The sequence below is a fragment of the Coregonus lavaretus genome (assembly GCF_964263955.1).
Source record: "Coregonus lavaretus genome assembly, chromosome: 2".
Lineage (NCBI taxonomy): Eukaryota > Metazoa > Chordata > Actinopteri > Salmoniformes > Salmonidae > Coregonus > Coregonus lavaretus.
This window is the reverse complement of record NC_139989.1, coordinates 51,721,797-51,736,312: the sequence shown is the minus strand read 5'-3', so window position 1 is coordinate 51,736,312 and position 14,516 is coordinate 51,721,797. Positions and strand designations below refer to the sequence as shown.

The following is a 14,516-nucleotide window of genomic DNA, read 5'->3' as shown; positions in this document are numbered from 1 at the left end:
ACCAGCTCATGCTTTTTATTAGACACCCAAATAATAAATATAAAGTTGACACAATAATACAGACCACATGAATTAAAAATGATCAACAAAACTGCATGTGAAAAACGCATCTACCCAAAGATTTCAAGTAGATTTCCGGGGATGCTTTCTATGGCAAACAACATGCAATGCAACGCTTCGGAGGGAGAGCGAGAGAGAGAGAGAGAGAGAGAGAGAGAGAGAGAGAGAGAGAGAGAGAGAGAGAAAGAGAGAGAGATATGAAGTGTCAGAAAAGTGACTCCAGTAGAACCTTGTCTCTTGTCTGTGTAGATCAGGGTTCCCCAACTGGCGCCCAGATGGCCGAATTTGTACCGCAGGTGTTTTTAATTGTTGGACATTTTAATTGTTAAAACACCTGGAAATCAGCTCCAAGTTGTTTTTATTTGGGATATCTGTTCCCAAGTATTGCCATGCATAATAGAGAAACACATGACCATATAAAAATGTAAGCAAGGTTTGGAATTATTATGTTTTAGTCAAATATTATATATGTTTGGGCTTCTTGCGGTCAATTTGCAGTCTACAAATTATTTGTAGTTATGTTCCGGCCCGCGCCTGAATCTAGTTGATGATCCCTGGGGTAGATCGTGCAAGTCGTCTACTGCAGAAGTCACAGAGTGAATCGGGAAAGAGTGAACGTGCCTCTCTTCAGTTCGTGCACGACTCTTGCCTCCGCAGTGCACTGCTGGATAGCGCCCAGTACAGTCAGTCTGCGCGGGGACGCTGTACGCACGCACCAGTGACCTGCCAAAGCGACGCAACTCACTCTCAAAAGGTCTCGAACGCTACACGGCAGCGAAGAGCATGTGGAATTCACTGCGGACTCATTGATAAAGAATTGCCACTGGAATTAAAATGAACAATTCGTCCTGTATGTTCCTTTGCAGTATCCACTTAGTATAGTCTATTTGTTTTATGACACTGTAGGAAACCGAAGCATGATGGGTACCTTATCATTGGTGATGTTGTTTGGAGTGGTGAGTAGTGGCATGATTTATAACTCTGATTTCATAAGAAATATATTTAATTTTTATTGAATAGCTAGCATGGGAGAAACGTGTTCATTGTTGGCATTTTATTACTCTGCGTTATAAAACTGGAGTTTTATTGGACTGGGGATCCCTGCACTGTCCCGCGTATTTCTCCAACTAATGCTGGCAAATTAGTCACGATACTAATCTGAGGAGAGCTGCTGGAGGGAAGGTGCTTATCACCCCTCATCTCAGAACTGATCATAAGAAACCCGTATGTGTATTTTATAATAACACCGTGCTCTTCATCTATATCCTTTATAGAACAACCATCCTGGAAGGTTTTCATAGGCAGGTGCCATAGTCCAAGGTTCCTTTTAGAATTGTTGGATTTCATAGCAGGTCCATTCATTAAAAACTGTTATAAGATCACATATGGACTGAAATGTAAAAAGCTTGGTCAGTCATTGGTAAATGGCACAGATCTGTTGCATATATGCATACTCAGTGATGGGGAAGCTACTCAGAAAACATAGTTGACCAAGCTACCAATTACTTCACACTGGAAGAAGTTAATCTACCATTAAGAACAAATATTTTACTTAACTAAAGTTACTTTGAAAAAGTAGTTCACTACATCCAAACTACTTCTTGAAAAACATTAATATGTAAATCTGAAATGTCATAGACTACAAATTGCAAGAACAGATCACTTTGAGGTCATATGATAACAGAATGTGTAATTTAACCTAATAAACACAAAAACAAGTGTTCCAAGTGAGAATAAAGCAGGTCTGATGCAGAAAAAAGAAAGGAAATCATTGCCTACTTCACCCATATACCCAGTTTAACTACTTTGGTAGCTGGGTAAACTATATTTTCAGAGTAGCTTCCCCAACATTGAGTATGCATATATGAAACAGATCTGTACCATTTACTGATGATTGACCAAACCCTTTAAATTTCAGTCCATATGTGCTCTAACAACAGTTTTTATAAATGGACCTGCAATGAAATCCTAAAGTCCCCATATTTCCTTTTCCTTTTTTGGCAGTAGGCTTCTGTTGAAGTGGAGGTAGTGTCTTATCTGAAGTGCAAAATGTTTTGAGAAATTCATGACATGCATCAGAATTTTTGATAGTTGGGTGATGATAATGATAATGGTGATGGTGATGATGACAAACTATTTGCTATTATTTGGGAAGTGGCTGTCATGGGCTAATCTTCCTGATATGCCTAAACCTGCTGGTCTAGTGGCTGTCATAGGCTAATCCTCCTGATATGTCAAGACCTGCTGGTACAATAAGGCTTGTTCATTCACTCACCATGTGAACAGCCCTATACATGACTCAGGAGAAGTCTGTTTTGACAGCTTCTTTACAACATTGTGGTAGTATAGAGCACGTTTGTAGAATTAGATTGAGAAATAGTCTCTAATTGACTATGAAATCGGGGAGAGTGCAAAGCAGGAATGTCAAGGCTGGGGATGTGACCTGGTGTGTGTATGTGTGTGTGTGTGTGTGTGTGTGTGCATGTGTGTGTGTGTATGTGTGTGTGAGGGCATTGCCTTATTCTACACTTTTGAGTTGAAGACTTAAAGCCAATTTATGCTTGATCCGAAAATGTGGTCGGAGGCTCCGTATGGATGGTGTGACGCAATTGCGGAGTTTCCGGAGGGGAGGCATGCAGAGACCAAAATAAGCTCCGTACCGCATCGCCGTGCGCCTCTCAAATTTTGTGACAATGCGTAGGGCTCCATATATGATTGGTTCATGGTGGGTGAGGGCGGGAGGTCCTGTATAAACACAAACTCACTTCCTTGACAACATCCTTCACAACAGTTCTGCGCTGCTCCGCGAAGCTCAAGAAGTATGAATGCCCTGACTTCTGCAGAGGCCATATCACCCTAAATGCTGCACGGCCAATGCAGACATCGGATTGACCATGCAGCACCTTTCAGTCACTCAGATCATGTTGAGGGTAGCAGGCTCCTTATCAGAGGTGAGGCTGGTAATTGCCAGTTTATTTCACTGACAAGATGGATACAAATACAGATAAACTCGGGGGTTTGGGCTGCATTCCAAGTTCACATTCACCAACCTGGTGATTTTAATCTATGACCATATTCAAATAAAAACAGAGGTTTTGAGCCAAGGTTTGCATAAATTAGGAAGGATAAGAAAAGGTGCTGATGTGTGGTTTAGCAATGCTTTGGGAAATTCTCCAACAGAGGGAGACATGACATGAGTAGAGGGGTCAGGGGTGCAACTTTCATTGGGGACGGAGGGGGGTGACGGGGAACGGGGGACATGTCCCCCCCACATTCTGAAATTGCATTTTTGTCCCCCTTCTGTTTTATCATTGGAATGTGATACAAAAGAACAGTGTGCATTAGGACCATGCGGACGCCTCCGAGCGGGCGGGTGGGCTGTTTGGAGTGTTTATCCAACTGGGGGGGGGGGGGGGGGGGGGCAGGAGAGAAAGAGAGGGAGGAGAGAGAGAGAGGGAGGAGAGAGAGATGGAGGAGAGAGAGAGGGAGAAATGTACAGAGCGCATGAGAGTCGATCGACAGAGAGAGAGAGCTGTGCTGGTGGCTGCTCTCAGTGCATCTGTTTCTGAATGAAAGCAGGGGCTGAGGGAGGGGGAGAGAGGGAGACAGTTAAAGAGAAAGAGAGAAGACCAGCAGTTTTTCTTAGTAAAATGTGAGGCATTAAACGTTAAAGCATTTCAGTCTAATGATTTTTATGATTATGACCTCAGAATGTGCTTCACATTATTGTTTCCTTATTTAAATGTATTGTACGTATGAAAACATGCTTTAGTCCTGTGCCTGTGAAGCTGTTTGGCATTTATATCAGAGTGAGAGAAAGGAAGTGACAGAGAAGGGGAGAGAGAGGGAGAGTGGAGAGAGGCAGTGAGAAAAAGAGTGGAAATAAAAAGAGAAAGAGAGAAGATTGTGTGTAGCAGGAGGCAGCGTGTGTGTGTGTGTGTGTGTGCGTGTGCGTGTGCGTGTGCGTGTTTTGTGTGCGTGCGTGTGTGAATTTATAGTTAAGTTGAGCAATATGAGGAATCGTAATGCAAATTACAGAGAGGAATCTGTCTTTTACCACACTTAGCAATTAGAGAGAAAAACAAGGAAGTTAACTCTCCCAGGGCCTCCATCAACAGTACTGAGTCTGACCAATAGCCCCGTAGACAGCTCCGTTTGTCTTGGCCTTAAAGAAAAAGATAAGTTCCTCAAACGCTTTACTACCAGGAACAGTCCCACCTGGACTTGCAGTATGCTCTAGCCAGCGGTACTCGACTAACGTTTGCACTACAAGCAGAATAAATAAGGAGGAGAGTAACCCCTATGGGGAAGAAAACACAAATCAAGTATTAGAAAAACAAACCTAGATCTTCTCCTTATGAATGAATGGGTTCAGGAGTCTTTGTAAACACTCTGCAGACACACTGAGAGCTGCAGTGTGAAGGGCAGCAGGCTGGAGATGGATGATCGGAACAGGAATTCTGGGGGGAAGTGTGTGTACATGTGTGTGTGTGTGTGTGTGTGTGCGAGTGTGTGTATCCATGGGTGTGTGTGTGTATGTATGGGGGGATATATTGAAGTGCTAACATGCAACATGAGGTTGTGCGTTAGGCGCATATGTTTCTAGGTGTTACTAGGACCAGTCATGGGTGAGCACCGGGAGGGTTGGGACAATGTATTGCTCTGTAGAATAAATTGTCTCTGATTGGGATGTAGACAAAATTATTTAATGCCATGATAAGAGGTTAGATTAGGAACATGATTGTAATACGCATCTGGCTGTCATTTTTGCCTCCAAAACGTTCCCCTCAATGGGTGCCCTCTGCTTTAACCCCCTTCTGTCTGTTCCTCTGTCTGTGCCAGGTTGGGGTATTGCTGGCTTCTAAGACGGAGCGGGCGGTGCAGGTGCCCTGTGAGTCAGGCCAGTATACCAAGAGTGGAGCGTGCTGTGAGGAGTGCCCACCTGGAGAGGGGGTGGTGAGGAAGTGTGGTGCCAACCAGACCGTCTGCGCCCAGTGCCTGGACAGTGAGTACATCCCTCAAATGCAAAAGTGCACATCTATACAGACATATACACAGGCACACAGGCACACACACACACACAGCTATTTTCAGGTGCACAACTACAGGTTTTTTTCTGGATCAAAAAGGGGCTTATGTGGTGGGTGTGGCAGGAGGCATGGCAGGGGGCGCAGTTGGCCCGTCGGCACGTCAGAATTTTAGAAGCCCCCATCTTGGTGGTGTAGAGAAATATTTGAATTTTTGAGCCAATTTCCTGCAATTCTACACATTTCTCCATGGAGCAGAGATACATTTTTGTCGTTTTAAAGTTAATTTCCTGCAATTCTCCACATTTCGCCATGCAACTGAGAGAAAACATTGCAGTTTTAAAGCAAATTTTCTGCGATTCAATGCATTTTGCCATGGCTACTGTTGTGTTCTTTTGCTCAAACATAATAACACAATCTATACTGCTAAATTCATTATTTTTGGAATTTTCAATTCTCCCTGATTGTCTATATATATTTGATTGTTTTTACACTGTTTGGACTTATATTTATTGCATACTTTATATCTGGTTTTACTCAGTTTGGACTTATATTTATTACATACTTTATATCTGGTTTCAGCAATTTAAGTTTAGACTGAAAGTGTTTTTCCATCCAGAAAATGTAGAAAAAAAGTCATATCTCAGACTGCCCATCTTTTATTTTTATTGGCCAGTCTGAGATATGGCTTTTTCTTTGCAACTCTGCCTAGAAGGTCAGCATCCCGGAGTCGCCTCTTCACTGTTGACGTTGAGACTGGTGTTTTGTGTGTACTATTTAATGAAGCTGCCAGTTGAGGACCTGTGAGGCGCCTGTTTCTCAAACTAGACACTCAAATGTATTTGTCCTCTTGCTCAGTCGTGCACCGGGGCCTCCCACTCCTCTTTCTATTCTGGTTAGAGCCAGTTTGTGCTGTTCTGTGAAGGGAGTAGTACACAGCGTTGTAAGAGATCTTTAGTTTCTTGGCAATTTCTCGCATGGAATAGCCTTCATTTCTCAGAACAAGAATAGACTGACGAGTTTCAGAAGAAAGTTATTTGTTTCTGGCCATTTTGAGCCTGTAATTGAACCCACAATTGCTGATGCTCCAGATACTCAACTAGTCTCAAGAAGACCAGTTTTATTGCTTCTTTAATCAGCACAACAGTTTTCAGCTGTGCTAACACAATTGCAAAATGGTTTTCTAATGATCAATTAGCCTTTTAAAATGATAAACTTGGATTAGCAAACACAACGTGCCATTGGAACACAGGACTGATGGTTGCTGATAATGGGCCTCAGTACGCCTATGTAGATATTCCATTAAAAATCAGCCATTTCCAGCTACAATAGCCATTTACAACATTATCAATGTCTACACTGTATTTCTGATCAATTTGATGTTATTTTAATGGACAAAAAAATTGATTTTCTTTCGAAAACAACGACATTTCTATGTGACCCCAAACTTTTGAACGGTAGTGTATATATATATATATTTGATTGTTTTTACACTGTTTGGACTTAGGCGGGCCGCCTCAATGATTTCATTTCACCTTATATGCACTCATTAACACCATCAATGCCAATTTACACATTAATACCCCACCATCTAAAACCATCAACTCAAAACAGAAATAAGCCTGAACAAAAATGTTACTGTCCAAATTGCACTTTACTAAAAAAAAAGCCTTCTGTCCCTGTTTTAATAACATAGTGTTCTTTGGAAACAGGCAGGAATTCCTGTGTTTGATGGCTGTAAGTGGGGCCAAATGTGTTCACTTACAACTTAGGCTGAAAACCATTAGCACTGATTCAGAGGGAGGATAAGACGGGACGGGAGAGGTGCCAATGTTGCACTAGAACGTCCTACAGAGAGGAAGAGCCTTTAAGCAAACATTTTTACATAAAAAAAACAACATTTTTGAGTCATTTAGCAGACGCTCTTATCCAGAGCGACTTACAGTTAGTGAGTGCATATATCTTTCATACTCGCCCCCCATGGGAATCGAACCCACAACCCTGGCTTTGCAAGCGCCATGCTCTACCAACTGAGCTACAGGAGGCCCCAAACAAACATATGCACTTCATCTTAGGGCTTGTTTCACCATTTTCCCTCTCTTTCTCTTTTACTCTCTTTCTGTTGTTGTCCTTTACAGTAGTTAAGATGCTCCTATGTAGTATTTGTGAGAACACAGAGTAGAAGTCAAAGTGTAGTTCTCATAGGTCACTGCATAGCTGTGGTGGATGAGCAGAATGTCAGAGTGCATTGTGACTCATGATTGGTGTCAGGTCTGCTCTATTGACTGAGTCATACAAATAGGATCTTCTTTCACAACTGTGACATTTTCACAGACAAAGTATTCTTCAGTTGAGGTCCTTTACAAATCCCAGGAATGCCAGTGTTTTCCAACAATGTTGAGCAGGACACAGAACAGACGAGGTCTAAAATTAGATAAATTAAGTCATTTAGTCAGAAGATGGCCTGTGTTGCTACTTGATATAGTCTCACCATAACAAGTTCCTACAGGCACAACACTGGCCTCGGATGCCTGTGAACTGCTGGCCAACAATGTGTAAAGACATGGTATGCACATCATTTTAATATTAATATTAATATTCCTGGACCTTGGCAGTTTAAGATCAAACTCTCATCAACAGCAGCTTGTCAGTTGGTGTACAGCCAACCAGACAGTGTAGATAGAGAGGTAAGAGAATAACTGTAATATTCTGAGGATGAAGGGAGGGGAAATGGGAGAGGAGGGGATGAGGAATGGAGACTAAGTCATCATTATTATCAGCAAATTACACAAAGTGATGGATTACAGCAGGAAACTGGGGCTGCTTGGTTTCTTTGCAAAAGCAGCAGAGATATCCTAATATGGACTGTGTTGTATTCTAATGTTTGACTGAACCCTGCCCTAAGAGTCCATAATTTATCAATTAAAATGTATAAATGCTGTCACTTTTACTGTGATAAAAAATATGTTAATGGTAAATGATAAACCACCGCTCAGCATTCCAATTATGTTACTGACACTGCTAGCCTTTGCCTGTTTTAGGAACTCTCCCTTTTTCATGATATCCAATTGGTAGTTACAGTCTTGTCCCATCGCTGCAACTCCTGTACGGTCTCAGGAGAGGCGAAGGTTGAGAGCCATGCGTCCTCCGTAACACGACCCCGCCAAGCCGCACTGCTTCTTGACACACTGCCCGCTTAACCCGGAAGCACCAATGTGTCAGAGGAAACACTGTACAGCTAGTGACCGAAGTCAGCGTGCATGCGCGAGAGCACGATGGGACAAGGACATCCCAGCCAGCCAAGCCCTCCCCTAACCCGGACGATGCTGGGCCAATTGTGTGCCACCTCATGGGTCTCGCGGTATATACGTAGATAGAAGCAGTATTTCATAAAGTGCAGGTATTAATATTTTAAAAAGGTGAAAAAACATTCAGAGCATCCATTTCCTGTTTCATGGTAAATATGGGTGCATCTTTATTTACCTCTTCTTCCTCTCTGCATACTCTACTCCCTGTCCCGCTAACACCTCCCCTCCTCATTGCCCTATCCTATCCTTTCAGGTCTAGACGCCTGCCAACGTCAGCACCGCTAAAATATTTATCAGTCCTTTCCACTTTCTCTCTCTCTGCCTGTCATGGGACACAGCACATCCAGAGCTGCCTCTCAGTGAAGCATCACAAAGGGGGCTGCAACTGACTGGGGATCAGTGGGGATGGAGAGAGAAAAGGCAGAGCCCTGCCAGTCAATGAAGCGTTTACAAAGTCCGCTGACTGAATGGGGTTCAGTTGGGGATTTAGAGAGAGAGAGAGAGATAGAGAGAGAGGGAGAAAGAGAGAGAGAGGGACTGAGAGAGAGAGGAGAACCACAGCTTCCTTAGTCAATGGAGTGTGTAAAAAAGGACTGACTGATTGTGGATCAGTGGGTAATGGGGGAATGAGGAGGAATTAGAGTTTGAGAGTCCTCTGTGGCTCCTACAGTGGAAACTACTGCATTACTCCACTGACCCCAGAACATCACTAGGCAAGATAATGAGGGATAACATGTAACTGTCACCAGATATGACTTCCCTTTTTAAAATCCTAATAATAGCATTATAGTAACGTTAATAATACCCTAAACAGATGTTGTAAACCTTGGGGTCGAGCCAAGCGGACCACTGAGGCGTGCCGTGATAATTACACACTGATAAAGAAATGTTTCAAGTTTTAAAAGACAAATAAAAATTGGCACACAGGTTTCAAAACGTTTAACGTATAGCCCTACAGAGAGACAAGAGCCAGTATGTTATGTTAGCATAGCAGAAAGAGAGAAAAGACTTAAGGAAGGAAAGCCATAGTACTGTCTGACATCAGTGGGGAAATGGCCACAGAAGAACACAGCAGGATAGTGCTGATGATGGAGAAGAGAAAAGAGGATGGACACAGGAGAAGCTTAAGGATGTCCAGACCTGCATTATTAATTATGCTAATCTAATGGGGTCGAAACACTTCTCAGGCTGAATTGGCACATTTACACTACATCCATCAGCCTTCAATCACTAACTGCTGACAGGATCATACTGCTAGATATTCACCCCTTCTCTCTCTCTCTCTCTCTCTCTCTCTCTCTCTCTCTCTCTCTCTCTCTCTCTCTCTCTCTCTCTCTCTCTCTCTCTCTCTCTCTCTCTCTCTCTCTCTCTCTCTCTCTCTCTCTCTCTCTCTCTCTCTCTCTCTCTCTCTCTCTCTCTCTCTCTCTCTCTCTCTCACGCTCTCATCTCTCTCTCTCTCTCACGCTCTCATCTCTCTCCTGTGTCCTGCATGTGCGTGGTTCTGTAGCATACAGTGCATATGGTCACGTTTAGACATGTTTATATACAATGACTGCATAGGGATTTATGCATGCGAGGCCTGTTGCACTGCGGGATAATTGGGGAGGTTGAGGAAAGGTTGTACCATCGAGCCTGACTGAAAAGAAAACAAAGGCTCTGAGTCCTACTTCTAATCATTATTTACCCTAAGGTCAGTTATTTATCCGCCCGGATCGAAGGTCCCGCTCACTCGGTCTATGTCAGCTCTACAACCTCTAGCCAGAGCCATATAAAGAGACCACCATCTGAACCACTCACTGCTGACTGACTGCTGAGAAATGTTAGAGAACAATAACACTGGACCTGAGCCACCACCTGGCAGTGGAGGGAGCTCAACCTCAGGTCTCTCCATTGCCCTGTTCCCTGATTCTTATGAATCATATGAATTTATATTTACTATTTGATGGTCTTTTTGATGGTCTGTAACATGCATGTTTGTTTGATCATCCAATTTTGGACCATCGCCAATGTTTTTCACTGTGTTACCTCAAATGGTTGGAGTTGGAAACTCAGAGGAAATAAAATCCTATTCTCACAGAATGAGCCTGTTTTATCCAGCCCTGTTATGAGGTTTATCCTCCACTAACGTTTCAAAGCCATTACCTCTCACATTCTCTGTTTCCACTGTGGTTAAAGTAAGGGAGATATAAATAATAATATGCCATTTAGCAGACGCTTTTATCCAAAGCGACTTACAGTCATGCGTGCATAAATTTTTTTTGTGTGTATGGGTGGTCCCGGGGAACGAACCCACTACCTTAGCATTACAAGCGCCGTGCTCTACCAGCTGAGCTACAGAGGACCACCAGAGCTGATACCCTGTATTGTCAAGTAGTAAGCTGTGCTGCTGTTTTCAAGGTGTTAGAGCTATAAGGCTCAGCCTGTGCTAGTGTTTACATGCTGGAGCAGCTTACAAGGCAAGGCAAGCACTAGGACATTGCTGCAGGGCTTTTCACACCAGCAATACACTCTCTCTCTCTCTTACTGAACACAACAACAACTGCCACCCAACACTTCTCATTGCTCGTCCTGACACAGACACACAGACACACATGCACGCATGCACACACGCACGCAGCCACACACACACACGCACGCAGGCACACACACACACACACACACACACAATACATGATACTCTCACGTAGATGCAGACACACACACAAAAACATGCATCTCTTGCTGTTTCTAATAGTCTCAAAAGATTGACATTGAACAGATTGCACAAGATGCCTCCTCTCTCCTGTTCCCCCTTTAGAAGGGCATCACACAGGAGTACAGAGGGATTTGGGGAACACTCTATATCCGGTGGGGATCCCGCTGTTCTGTTATCTGAACCAGCCAGCCAGCCAGCCTCTCCTCTCCTCTCCTCTCCTCTCCTCTCCTCTCCTCTCCTCTCCTCTCCTCTCCTCTCCTCTCCTCTCCTCTCCTCTCCTCTCCCACCAACCGCCACTCTCATCTCCTACAGCCAATAAAATAACAGACTCTATGAATAATTCAGCAGGATTCCAATTATATATATAAAAAATTCTATATGAACATTTAATATTAATGGATTACTTTGTACCGCTAAGAACTCTCAGCATGAGAATAACCCAGTTTGGGGTCAACACCTTCATGGCTCAACTTTTAGCACCAACATTCTACTGATGGAACTTCATAAAGACAACTACAACTGGCTCAGAAAATAGTCATCAGTGGCCTCCTTTATAAACGTTGCGTATGTACAAAATATACCACAAAACATGCGTTCACCAGTTTTTACGTTGGCATTTATAAAAAGTGAACTTGGCGTGAGAATGTCCTTTACTCCACGCAAAGTTTAGACCATGCGTACGCACATTTTCTATTGGTTGAAGTATTGTATTGCAAGCAGGCAAGTAAGTACTTTGTGCAAATGGGGGATATGATGACACGCTTATTCATTAAAACATAATAACAAGATGAAACCATTTGCCGTTAGTGGTTATTTTTGGAATTGAATTCAAAACATTGTTGACAGGTCCACGACAATCTGCCATAATTTTCTCTTTCAGAAAGTGTCACAGTCCTTTGCTAAATACAGCATCAATTACTGCAAAAGATGAAAACATTCTACCAACACAGTAAATAGACTGGTAGCTTATGTAAAATACTTCACAGTATGGGTATAGGCTACAGTATTGCTGTGCGATAGGAGCGCGACATCTCAGAGACCAAGGCAGGAGATACTGAAGAAACACAATCATCTATTGATAAACAAAACAATTCGTCTTTTGCAAAGAAGTGTGGGCTGTAGCATTTTACTTTTAAATTGTTTTGAATATACAATCAATCAAGTGTTCGGCACTCGCTATAGGCATCATGCATGTTTAGTTTGAAAAAGTCACTGTAAAAGATGAAAACATTCTGCCCACACCTCTACAGAAATCTGATCAGATTTGCCATTGCTCTTTCTTTTAGAAACTGCCGTCCCGTGGCCTAATTCCAATAGTTCCAAATCATACAGCAAATAATGGGTGTTAAAGGGTGTTATAGTCAAGTGAACGGAGTGTTTTTTCCTGGCGGAGTTATAATGCTTGTTCACACACGCACAGTTTTATGACAAGTCTGATTTACAACGGGAAACATGCGTATGGCGTGCGCCAAGTTTATACATCTCAATATTTTTAGACGTACGTATTATTTTCAGAAATAGCGCACGCAGATATTTAGTGTGACATTTACTCAACGGTTATAAATGATCCCCCTGAGTTGTTACCAAAATATGTCTGATGAAATTATAATTTGGGTTTATCATTCTGCAACATACTTGAAAATTATGAAGATTGGTCAAGCATCAAATGATCAGTGATCCTTTGTGCCAAATCCAGCTTGATTAACTTTGAATAGAGGCCATCTCATCGTCTGTTCAGAGCAGGAGAGATGTATATCATTACTGCAGGTCACATTGTTTATGATTTAGAAATGAGTGCTTTACTCAGTACAGTCCACACAGAGATCAATATAGTAATGAGCGCGGCAGGCTTCAGACTCCTTCCTCAACAAGAGCACCTTTCATGTCCCAGAACACAAATCATCCAGAGCCCACTGTATCCCCCCTTTAGATGAACACAGCAGCAGTAAACATGATTCATGTCGTCCGTCTGTCTGTCTGTCCGTCCGTCCGTCCCTCTCTCTCTCTCTCTCTCTCTCTCTTTCTCTCTTGCTCCCTGCTTATCTCCTCCTCATATAAATATTTCCTCTCTCCTCTCTCCATCCCCCTCTCCCCTTCACCCCTCTGTCTCATCCTCTCCCTCATCTTTCTCTGTCCCCTTCTTCTTTCTTCCCCTCCAGGTGAGACCTACTCAGAGAACTACAGCCACACAGAGACCTGTATCCCCTGCACCATGTGTACAGGTCTGATGCGCATGCAGACGCCCTGCACTGACTCCAACGATGCCATCTGCGTGTGTGACTACAACTACTACCTGAGTGAAGTGTCTGGGCTCTGTGAGCCCTGCACGGTGTGCCCGGCGGGCCAGGGCGTGTTGGCACACTGCGAGCACAACCACGACACGGTGTGTGAGGAGTGTATAGACGACACCTACTCCGACCGGGACAGCTACCTGGACCCCTGCCTGCCCTGCACCATATGTGATGAGGGCATCGAGGTGGAGCTGAGCGCCTGTACCCCCGTCAGCGACTCCCTCTGCCACAGTAAGAGAACCAACACCCTCACACACGTTCAGACACACACACACACACACACACACACACACACACACACACACACACACACACACACACACACGCTAGCCAGTAGCAGTAACGTCTGGGAACTTATGGTAACCTTTGCCCTCCTGTCCTATCAGGGCCGTATAGTAAAGGTCTGTATGTCTCTATGACAATGTTTTCTTTTCCATGTGAATTTAGCAGGTCAACAGGCGTGACTTCCACATGTGTCTGTTCTAACAGTCAGGGTCAGAGGGCCATGCAGGCCAAATTGTCAGACGGCAGAAAAAACTGAACAGGGGTCACAGAGGTCAAGAAGTAGTGGAGTGTCAACACAAAGACACTGCATAATCTCCACACGCTCTAACCAGAGGGCAGGTATTCACTCTGCAGGCACGATGGACACATATGCACTACAGGGCAGGCTGCAGCACTGGAGCACATACCCAGGAAGCTGTCAATCCAGCAAGGGTGGAGGTGGCATGAAATCAGCCACCTCCAGATGACCTTTGGTACAGTAGGACTAGAATGTCCAAGGTTCCGTAAAGGCGATAAAAACAAGGCCTGATATTGGTTTGGACATTAATTTGGGGTTTTGGAAACAAGATTTCCGTAATGGTTTTGGATATTAGGTTCGGAATTTGGAACTTGGACACTTACTAGGATTAGTTACTTTTGGGATGGGGGACTTGCATGAGGTTTGTGTGCTGGTCTTGGATGCTGCCTGGGCCGGAAATGCCACGTTGCAAATGGAAGTGGGATATCTGTGGACATCTGCTGCACTGTGCTAGACATGCTTGTCAGGCAGATGGGGGTCATAAATCACTCTTCTTTTAATGTTTTGTCCATAACAGGCCACACTCACTCTCTCACCCACACATAGGCTTTC

General features: G+C 43.6%; 2 protein-coding genes across 2 annotated transcripts in view; one reads left to right on the top strand and one right to left on the bottom strand.

The window, feature by feature from the left end:
- Positions 1-737: 737 nt before the first annotated feature.
- Positions 738-13,845, top strand: LOC311139552 (tumor necrosis factor receptor superfamily member 16-like; the record flags this gene model as incomplete). Its single annotated transcript, XM_084174439.1, has 4 exons — positions 738-1,016; positions 4,903-5,065; positions 13,250-13,612; positions 13,829-13,845. Exons 1-4 carry the CDS (start codon positions 978-980, stop codon positions 13,843-13,845), a joined length of 582 nt encoding a protein of 193 aa, XP_084030565.1. The 5' UTR covers positions 738-977.
- Positions 13,846-13,901: 56 nt separating this feature from the next.
- LOC311139542 (speckle-type POZ protein B-like) overlaps positions 13,902-14,516 on the bottom strand; it is a gene marked incomplete at its 3' end in the record, with an annotated part of 21,496 nt that continues 20,881 nt past the window's right edge. The window contains exon 5 of the mRNA XM_084174429.1: positions 13,902-13,918. Coding sequence (XP_084030555.1) covers positions 13,902-13,918 — 17 coding nt within the window. The remainder of the gene's footprint in view (positions 13,919-14,516) is intronic.